An 11,239-nucleotide genomic window follows, 5' to 3' on the forward strand; every position below is an offset into this window, starting at 1 on the left:
ATTATATCTACTACTGTGGGCAAGAATCTCTTAGCAGAAATGGAGTAGCACTCATAGTCAAGAAAAGGGTGGGAAAAGCAGTACTGGGGTACAATCTTAAAAACGATAGAATGATCTCAGTACGAATCCAAGGCAAACCATTCAACATCACAGTAATTCAAGTCTATGCCTCTTCCACTGAGGCCGAAGAAGCTGAGGTTGATCGGTTCTATGAAGACCTACAACACCTTCTAGAACTAACACCAAAAAAAGATGTCCTTTTCATCATAGGGGATTGGAATGCCAAAGTAGGAAGTCAAGAACCGGGATAACAGGCAGGCATGGCCTTGGTGTACAAAATGAAGCAGGACAAAAGCTAATAGAGTTTTGCCAAGAGAACACGCTGATCATAGCAAACACTCTTTTCCAACAGCACAAGAGACAACTCTGCACATGGACATCACCAGATGGTCAATATCGAAATCAGATTGATTATGTACTTTGCAGCCAAAGATGGAGAAGCTCTATACCGTCAGTAAAAACAAGACCTGGAGCTGACTGTGGCTCAGATCATGAGCTTCTTATTGCAAAATTTCGGCTGAAATTGAAGAATGTAGGGAAAACCACTAAACCATTCAGGTATGACCTAAATCATATCCCTGATGAATATACAGTGGAGGTGAGGAATAGATTTCAGGGATTAGACCTGATAGACAGAGTGCCTGAGGAACTATGGACAGAGGTCCGTAACATTGTTCAGGAGGCAGCAACTCAATCCATCCCAAAGAAAAAGAAATGCAAGAAAGCCAAGTGGCTTTCTGATGCGGCTTTACAAGTAGCTGAGGAAAGAAGGGAAGCGAAAAGCAAGGGAGAAAGGGGAAGATATATCCAACTGAATGCAGAGTTCCAGAGAATAGCAAGGAGAGACAAGAAGGCCTTTTTAAATGAACAATGCAAAGAAATCGAGGAAAACAGTAGAATGGGAAAGACTAGAGATCTTTTCAAGAAAATCGGAGATCTCAAGGGAACGTTTTGTGCAAAGACGGGCATGATAAAGGACAAAGAAGGCAGGGACCTAACAGAAGTAAATGAGATTAAGAAGAGGTGGAAAGAATACACAGAAGAACTATACAGGAAAGATCTGAATTTCCCTGATAGCCATGGTAGTGCGGTCACTGAACTTGAGCCGGACATCCTCGAGAGTGAAGTCAAGTGGGCCTTAGGAAGCATTACTAACAACAAAGCTGGTGGAGATGACAATATTCCAGCTGAGCTATTTAAAATCCTAAAAGATGATGCTGTAGAAGTGCTGCACTCAATATGCCAACAAATTTGGAACACTTAACAGTGGCCACAAGACCATTACATTCCAATGCCAAAGAAGGGCAATGCCAAAGAGTGTTCAAACTACCGTACAATTGCACTCATTTCACATGCCAGCAAGGTGATGCTCAAAATCCTACAAGCTAGGCTTCAGCAGTATGTGAACCAAGAACTCCCGGAAGTACAAGCTGGGTTTCGAAGAGGCAGAGGAACTAGAGATCAAATCGCCAACATTCGCTGGATCATGGAGAAAACAAGAGAATTCCAGAAAAATGTCTATTTCTGCTTCATTGACTACGCTAAATCCTTTGGTTGTGTGGATCACAACAAACTGTGGCAAATTGTTAAAGAGATGGGAGTACCAGACCACCTTACCTGTCTCCTAAGAAACCTGTACGAGGGTCAAGAAGCAACAGTAAGAACCAGACATGGAACAACCGATTGGTTCAAAATTGGGAAAGGAGTATGACAAGGCTGCGTATAGTCACCCTGCTTATTTAACTTATATGCAGAGTACATCATGAGAAACGCTGGGTTGGATGACTCACAGGTCGGAATTAAGATTGCTGGGAGAATTATCAACAACCTCAGATACGCAGACAATACCACCCTAATGGCAGAAAGCAAAGAGGATCTAAAGAGCCTCTTGTTGAGGGTGAAAGAGGAGAGTGCAAAAGCTGGTTTGAAACTCAGCATTAAAAAAACGAAGATCATGGCATCTGGCCCCATCACTTCCTGGGATATTTATTTATTTATTATTATTATTATTATTATTATTATTAAATTTATTAATCGCCCATCTGGCTGGTCACCCAGCCACTCTGGGCGATGCACAGCATACAATAAAACAATAAAATTCTACAATAAAAACATTTTCTAAAATACCCTAACCCACCCCAAATGCCTGCCTGAACAACCACGTTTTTAATGCACGATGGAAGCTCATTAAAGAGGGAATAAGGGGAAGAAATGGAAGCAGTGACAGATTGTATTTTCTTGGGCTCCAAGATCACCGCAGATGGTGACTGTAGCCATGAAATTAAAAGATGCTTGCTCCTTGGGAGGAAATCTATGGCAAACCTAGACAGCATAGTCAGAAGCAGAGACATCACCTTGCCGACAAATGTCCATATAATCAAAGCTAAGGTTTTCCCAGTAGTAATGTATGGCTGTGAGAGCTGGACTATAAGGAAGGCTGAGCGCCGAAGAATCGATGCTTTCGAACTGTGGTGCTGGAGAAGACTCTTACGAGTCCCCTGGACTGCAAGGAGGTCAGATCAGTCAATCCTAAAGGAAATCAACCCTGAGTGCTCATTGGAAGGACAGATACTGAAGCTGAAGCTCAAATATTTTGGCCACCTAATGCGAAGAGAAAACTCCCTGGAAAAGACCCTGATGCTGGGAAAGATTGAAGGAAAAAGGAAGAGGGGACGGCAGAGGATGAGATGGCTAGATAGCATCACCGATGCAATGAATATGAACTTGAGCACACTCCGGGAGAGAGTGGAGGACAGGAAGGCCTGGCATGCTATGGTGCATGGGGTCACGAAGAGTCAGACACGACTTAACCACTGAACAACAACAACAACAACAACATGCAGAAAATATGGAGACAGGCAAAGAGAATAGAGGATAACTAGCTTGACAGCAGTAGTATATAATGTGATAAGGGTGTTGGAACAGGCAGGAGAAAGAACAGCAATGGCTTCTGGCAAAGATTGGGGGATTGGGAAGAGGACCCGAGTGTGAAGGGGCAAGTAGAACTTGATGGAAGAAGCCAAGGAGATGAGGATATCCTTTGAATCACAGAAGGGATCTAGGTAGGAGATGTACCTAAGAACTTGGGCGGCGGGGGGGGGATTATTCAAAGTGGAGTCAGAAAGGCAAGAATAGGCAGGGATGGGCAAAGCAGCAACAAGAAGTAAGAAGGAGAAAGAGGCTGAGAAGGACTAAGAGGGCGGAGAGACAGGGGCAGGGGCTTCATTGGCATGTTACGTAAACCCATGGGCAGCCTTTATACATTTGCGGGGTGGCATGAGAGCCATATGGAGGGGGTATCTATCACACGTGTCACTTCAGGTAATGCAGGAATAGGTCTGCAGTCTGAATGAATAGTTGTTATTCAGGGTGCGATCCTATGCATGTATAGACAGAAAAAAGTCCTACAAGTCCCAGCATCCCTCCAGCCAGCCATGCTGGCTGGGGCATGCTAGGAATTGGACCACTTTTTAAACATGCATAGGATTGCACCCTCACACTGTTTTTTTAACAGTGTAGTCTACCAGAGCTGTCAAATCTAATGTTCTTTTCCCGGATGCTTTTTTTTCTTAGCTGCCTCAGGAGACGTCCAGACCTACCAGATTCGCACAGCACCTACAAGCACCATCGCACCTGGCGTTGTTATGGCATCCTCCCCAGCACTTCCCACCCAGCCAGCAGAGGAAGCAGCACGAAAGAGAGAAGTTCGTCTAATGAAGAACAGGTTTGTGTTCTGTGCAGGGCCACCTGGAGACATATTTCTGCCTGAGGCAAGCCAGCACATCCCTACCCCACCCTACCCCAAAATCCTACAAAAGGATTTATTACAAGATGGAAGTGAGGGTGTGGTAGAAATGTGGCTGTGACTGAAAAATACATGCAAAATGAAACTGTTAAAGGCAGCTTCAACACATTCCAGTCTGTAGCCTTCACAATCAAATGCAAGGAAGTTGAAGTCTATAGTACCTTCCTCCTCTAACCACACCCACAAATTACCTTGCCAAAAAGTCAATCAAAAAAGGAGAACACATATTCTCGGAGAACATTGCCAACAATTTGAGTTTAAGCTAGAGTCTATGCAAAAAGGAAAAACAGATCAACTGGAAGTCATCTGTACAAAATATATATCATCAAATTGATTTCAGGCCAGACAGCAGAATGGTTTACATGGAATTACCCAACTTTGCCTCAAAACAAGCCTGACCGGTAGGTTTGGCCAAGGAATAGTGACCTGCCATGAGGGAGAGAAGAAGAGCCATTTCCCCCTAGTACTAAAGAAATAGCTAAACAATAACCAAAACTGCCTTGGAGTAATTTAGCGTTTCACTCACTATCTGACAATGTAACATTATTGGAGCTTCACAGGAATGTTGTCTTCCTTTGGGTAGAGTAAGCCCCAGTGGGATTTTCTCCTAGATAAACATGCATAGGATTGGGCAACATATCAAATCTGTGGCCAGAGAAACACCACCTGCTGAAATTCTCCCTTTTGTGCAGTGGTGGGTACAATCCTATGTGGAGAGGCGGTCGCCTCTGAACTCTGAGGTGACCACCTATCCAATGCAGGGCTGGCAGAGCATGGAAGAGATCTTCTGCAATCTGGCTGCCCTGCACTCATGGCTAGATGGCCAATTTCAGCTGTATAGCCATGGGACCTCAGAGCCAGGGGGCGGGGGGGTGGACAATGCATAGTAAGCATCATACCAGCACGTCCACACGCCCTGCCTCTCTCTGTCCCCGGGAATGCCCCCTTGTGCCCCACTCCATGCTGCTCTTGTAAGGGGCGAACCGCGCCTCTTACAGTATGGCGGGGGAGGGAGTGGGGAGGCAGTTGTCTGGGAACTGGCCAGTCCTATGGCCGTCTAGCAGCCATAAGATTGTGCCCTAAGGTTGCAATCTGAAACATGCTGACTAGCTACTAAAACCCATTGAAGACTGTGAGGCTTATTTCTCGGTATACATGCATAGAATTGCACTCTTAAATACCCAGTGCAGAATAATAATTTAACATGGCTGTGTTTGAAAAAGCTGCACCCCTTATTAATAGGTTTATTTGCAGGAGTATCCAAACAGCATGGGGTCAGAATGAAGTGGAACCCTGTGGCTGTTCTAGCTGGTCATGTTGGCCTGAATCCAGTATACCTTCCAGCAGTCAATTCTTTAGAGCAGCGGTCTCCAAACATTGTTGATCGCGTGCCCCTATCAGGGAAAAAATGTTGATCACGCACCCCCAGTATATGTATATTTACTTTATAAATTATATACATGTACTACTGTACTAATATATTGTGTACATTATAAAACATACACAAAAAATAAAAATGAAACAGGATGAGATAAAGATGAAATAAAATTTAAAAAATACATTTTAAAAAATTGTTTACTAACGGTACAACCCCCGTTTTTGATCTCACTTTAAAAAATATTATTTTTAGTGGGAGCAATGTGATTGAATATGCCTCATTATTTTTTTAAAATCTTGGTTTAACACTTTCTTTTCTTTTTCCACCTTGCAAATCTGATTTATTGCTTTATAAGGGGCACACTAAACAAACTGCATCTTACAAAATGGAAAAGCATTTTGCTCTCAGAATTTAAAGTAAGCAACCAAGGTTTGCTTTCTTTCTTTTTTTGAAAATACTTTTTATTCTATTTTTTATCTTTATAAATGAAATAAACAATACCAACAACCTAATCAATAACTACAATTTCCCAACAATACAATATTCTTAGGAGGACACAGCAATAACGAAAGAGGAAAAGGTGGCGGGGGGGAGAAAGAAAAAACATTGGCAATATTACAATTCAATACAGTATAAATAATCAACCTTACATTTCAATACCATATCATCAGTCTTATAGCAAGGAAGCAGGCCTACAATTCATTTCCAGTAACCATATATTGCCCTTCAGCTAACATATAATATTAAAGCTTTAACAATTTAACCAGCCAAAAATCTTACTAACCAATAATAATAGTAATAATAATAAAAAGGAAGGAGATTTAAAAGGATTAATAATAATACTAACAAATCACTAATAAATTTTATAATATTATATGATAATCTTAAAATCAACCTTACAACAATCACTAATATATTTTGTACTAGATATATAAATGAGTGTGCACATTTCTATACACCCATTTCTATACATCCATTTTAAAAAGAAAGGATTTAAAGAAAAAAGAGAAAAAAGAAAAAAATGAGAGAGGATAAACAAAAAGAACGGATATATATATGAGCAGTTATCTCTGGCCTAGCTTGATTCTTCCAGACTAAACATAACCAATTAGCAAAACATGTTTGTAGATTCTAGTTCATGGTGGTGAAGCAGAAATCTCACGCAATTTTCCATTTAGCCACGCCTCCGCCATTTCATGATTTAGAAACTTCTTCATCTGGCCTTCAGAAAAAATGCAAAATGTAGCAGGATTTAAATGATATTGTAAGTTCATTCGTTTTGCCAGATTTTTCGCCTTGGTAAATTGCCTTCTTTTATCAGCAACCTCTTTGGTGTAATCTGGAAATAACATAACTTTATCTTGTTTCCAAAAAAGGTTTCCACCCTCTCTTGCCAAACGCAGGATATAATTATTTATGGAGATTCTTGCAAATTGAACTATAATCGTATAACCAGTCCCTTTGGCATTTGACACACGGAATGCCTGCTCAATATCAAATGAATAATCAGATGGCACAGGGAAAATCTCATGCAGGAACTTATCTACAAAAGTAGACAAATTTGCATCAGTAGGTAAATTTTTAATACCAATGATACGTACATTTGTCCTTCGTACAGAAGCCTCCAGTTGAGAGATTCTGACAGATTGTTGAAAAAAGCTTGTGATGTTGTTTCATTCCCTGCCACCTGATCTTGCAGCTCATTAATCTTCACCTCCATTTTTTGCCAAGAAGTGTTGATTAAATCCACAGCCCCTTGCAGGGTGGTGATGGAATTTTGAATAGTATCCAGTCTCTTAGCCTGTTCGGCAAATTGCAAGGACATAGTTTTTATCAAAGCAAGTAACTCCCCTGTATTTTCGCTTCTCGGAGCCTTTGCCAAGGAAGGTGTGTGTGGGGGGGGGGTAGGCGGAGAACCTTTTTTTCACCTTAATGTAGTCATCCTTCTCTTCAAACAAATCTTGCAGGTCCTCAAATGTTGTTGATATATCTTAATCCATTCCTCAAATGTTGTTGGTGTTTCTTAATCCATAAACTACAATGGAGCACCTCAGCCCTATTTTCTCCTATTTAAATAGGAGGTTCAAAACAACTTTGAGCAATGATTAAGCTCTGGCAGACTAGCTCTGGAGTGCAGCCCCCCTGCTAATACGCAGAGATAGCTAATCTTCCGAAACTCAATCCAAAGCTGCTCCTGCCCCCCCCCCCTTTCCATTCCAGGGGAGAGATTAAAAGGTTTTTCAACCTTTTAAAAAGCTGTTTGAGATAGCGTCCCACGGAAGCTCCGCGGCATGCTGCAAGGGCGACATTGTTTAACAGTTTAACAGTTTAACACTTTCTGATGCAGCAATTCGAAGGTCTGGTTCTGTTCTTCTAAGATACCTGTCCATTTTGTGAGGGTTAGTTTAGTTAAAATGAGACAATCTATAAATCCACGAGGGCACCACTTTCAACATGCAAGGATGGGAAAAGTCACCTTGCAAGGAGGGGAAAGGCGTGCTTGACCGGGCTCCTGTCTGCGCCAGAGCTGGGAGTCCTGGTCACCAGCCCCGCACACACCCTGCACAGAGTCCCCACTCCTTGGCTGACTGGTGGCTTGGCCTGGTCTGTTAACCCTTCCCACTCTCCTTTGGCAGGATGGAAGCTGAGAGGAAAGTGCCTGCTTTCTTCTTGGCTTCATTCTGCGAAAGGAGAGTGGGAAGGGTTGCTCTCCTTCCCGCTTTCCTTCAGCAGGAGGGCACCACGGCCCCGAGCAGTTGCTCTGGGGGTGTGTGACAGGATCCACAGGGGTGCGTGAGCTGCCTGATGCCTACGAGGTGGAGGGCGGTGGCAGGATGGGATGGGAGCCGAGGGGGAAGCTTAGTGACTAGCCCAGGAGCTCCTGCTGTTGCCGTTGCCACCTCCAACCCATGGCAAAGTGCAGGAGCCACATTGAGCAAAGCAGCCGCCGCCGCCGCCCGGGCTTTGCTTGCCACTTGGTCAAATAACCTGCTGCTGCTGGTTTGTTTCTGCACCTTTCAGCTTTCGCAAGGGGGAGAAGCTGCTCTGGCTGCCCAAAGAAGGGCCCCATGCTGCATCCAGCTCCTTTGTCTGCGCCTGAGGAAAAAGAGGCTTCCCGGTGACTAGAGCCGCCCCGCCAGCTCCTTCCCTCCTCGCCTTTTCCCCTCCCTTCGCCTGAGCGGCTCAGCCTTGACAAACGAGACAGCGAGCGGCTCCTCCTCCGCCACCACCTCCTCTCCCCTCGCGCACACAAAGGAAGTGGAGGAGAGGAGGGTATGCTGCAGCCCCCGGGATTACTGAGGGGCAGAGCAGGGCTTAAGCGCAGAACCCAGGGCGGGAGACGAAGGTGGCGCTGAGAAGCGAGCGGCCAGACTTCTGTCCCTGTGGCCGCAGCTCCCTCCGCTTGCTGGTATCAGTGGGGCTGGCACAGCAAGTGCAGCTTCTTGCATGTGCCAGTGCTGGCTCAGCATTGGAAAGCGGAGCTGGTCGCGCCGCCTCCTGTGGGGTGGGGGAGGTGAGCTTGAGGAGGTGCTTCCCCCAAGCTGCCTGAGGGTGCAGCTCATGCCTGTTGAATTTTTCGGCTGCCGAGCAGCAGGGAATATGCCCACTCTGCTAAGGAATGGGACTGTGCTTATGCCTTGCTTCATAGTTACTAATTTGAGTCTTCCTTGACGTCCCCCTCCCACTCATTCCCATAACCCCCTTTAAGGATACTTTAAAACAAGTATAGTGCCAGTGTTTTCCACAAAACATTTTTTAATGTTATCCCCCTCTTTCTCCATTGATTGCTACAAAACTACGCCACCAGAGGCCACCTGAAACAGCCTTTTTGTGTTATTCTTTCACTTATGGGAGGGTGAGGCTCTGTCTCCTCAGGGGTCTTCAGCAAGGCTGGCCCAAGATGTTTTGCTGCCTGAGGCAAAGCATAGGATCCCCCTACCCCCACTCCACACACACACATTCCAGGCACAGAATCTGACTGGATTACCAGTGGAAGCTTACTGCAACACTGGTGATGGGACAATGTCCGCTGCTGCACGTGAGAGCAGCAGAGTAGATAAGAGCAGTGGGTAGGCAACATGGTGCCTGTGGGCGCCAGTGTGCCGCCCCCCACCCCATACCTTTCTTGGCATCTCATTTTTTAAAAATAAAAATCACACGTTTTCTTACTGTGAAATGGAGCTTTATTGGTTTTTTTAAAAACGGCAACTGTGGGTTCAAATAAGTTGTTTGGTATGCTGGGGCTCAGACCCCACCTCTGCCTTGTACTCGGTATTTGGGGCAGGTTACTTGTCCTTTGCCATGGCAGCCAATTTGATATCAGGGAAGATGAAAATTTACTAGCTGAATTTCAACAAAAACCTTTGCTTAATTGGTGGATGGGATTGAAAAAGTGAGTATCATGATTTAGTAAGTGCAGCCAATGATGCACTTCTTCCATTTGGATCTACGTATCTTTGTGAGATGTCTTTTTCAGCTATGACAGCCATTAAAACCAAGTATCGAAATAAACTGAACTTAGAACCAGACCTTTGAATCGCTGTATCACAACATGTTAAACCAAGGTTTTCAAAAATAATGAAGCATATTCAATCATATTGCTCTCACTAAAAATATTATTATTAATATCTTTTTAAGTGAGAGCAAAAAGGGGGGTTGTGTAACGTGATAAAACAATATTTTAAAAAAAGTTTTATTTTATTTCATCTTTATCTCATCCTGTTTATTTTTGTGTATGTTTTATAATGTACATAATATATTAGTACAGTGTTACATGTATATAACTTATAAATAAATATACATATATTGGGGGTGTATGCTCAAAAAAATTTTACTGATAGGGGTGCGCGATCAAAAAAGTTTGGAGACCGCTGCTTTAGAGGAAGGGTTTCAAAATATTTTTGGTAGACTCTTGGCTGGCATCCCCCAAGAGAAGGAGCAAAAGTTGGTAATGTCAGACGCACACAGCAGTTCGTGCCATATGTCTTCCTTCTGCCAGTGCTGCCCCGCCAGACAAACATGATAGTAGGAATGATGGCTGGGTATCTGTTGCTATTGCTTCTTCTTCCACCACAAGGCAGGCAGAGAAAGGCCAGCAACAAGCAGTGTGTGTGTGTGTGTGTGTGTGTGTGTGTTGCATGCGCGTGTGTTGCTGCTGTTGCCCAGCTTAAAGGAACAGGCCAGGGATCCAAGTTTCCCACCACGAGCTCTGAGGGGTGATGCCATCACTGTGGCTCTGAAGTAAAGGCTGGAGCTCTGTCCCCGCTCCACTCTAAGCCTGCTGAACACCAGCAGGCCTGCACAACACAGACCAGGAGGTTGGTGGCTGGCGCACTTGGACCCAAGCACTGCTTGGACCACACTGCCAAGCTCAGAGAGGGGAGGCGTGCGAACCATCTGCTGTCTTCGGTGGCTGCCTCACCTTGGCCAGCAATAGGGCCAGCTCTGGTGCTGTGTTAATTTGGATTGTGTCTTCGTGCCTAGAATGTTACTGATTTGTAAATGCATTTGTAGTTGAGGAAGTGGGATTTATGGCTGCTTGTTCAAGTGGATCTTCACTCTCTCTTCCTCCACTCTGTAGAAAGTTGTCTGAACTGCATCATTTAAAAAAAGTATATACATAGTCACTAACCTTTGAGCAGCATCTCATTTGTAGAATTAGGCTTCTTACAGCTCTCATTTGGCAAGAGATTTAGTCTTTAATAGCATGTGTTATTGTATTCCACTGGCCTCCCACTGCTTCCTTACTCAGCCCTGATTGATTCCAAGCACCTTCACTATTACTCATTCAAGAGGCCTTTTACTTACATTTTTTGTTTAACCCAGCAGAAATGTTGAACTCCGTAAATGATATCGCTTACCTGTCTGGAAAGGAGATGTTTGCTCTAGCCCCCAAATTGTTATGCCATTCAGTTCAACCTGTGTTACCACTATTTAAAATTGGTGAACCATATTTGCATATTGACCTGAATCTGAATGTCCTGTTTTGCCTGCAG

General features: G+C 44.0%; 1 protein-coding gene across 4 annotated transcripts in view; it reads left to right on the forward strand.

Moving 5' to 3' along the window:
- CREB1 (cAMP responsive element binding protein 1) overlaps nucleotides 1–11,239 on the forward strand; it is a 67,528-nt gene that overhangs the window by 49,778 nt on the left and 6,511 nt on the right. For all 4 annotated transcript variants that reach the window (XM_084818769.1, XM_084818759.1, XM_084818741.1 and 1 more), the window contains one exon: nucleotides 3,634–3,784. In XM_084818769.1, coding sequence (XP_084674895.1) covers nucleotides 3,634–3,784 — 151 coding nt within the window. The remainder of the gene's footprint in view (nucleotides 1–3,633; nucleotides 3,785–11,239) is intronic.

Source organism: Heloderma suspectum, chromosome 1 (assembly GCF_057233095.1).
Source record: "Heloderma suspectum isolate Gila_16-S chromosome 1, 16-S_ref, whole genome shotgun sequence".
NCBI lineage: Eukaryota > Metazoa > Chordata > Lepidosauria > Squamata > Helodermatidae > Heloderma > Heloderma suspectum.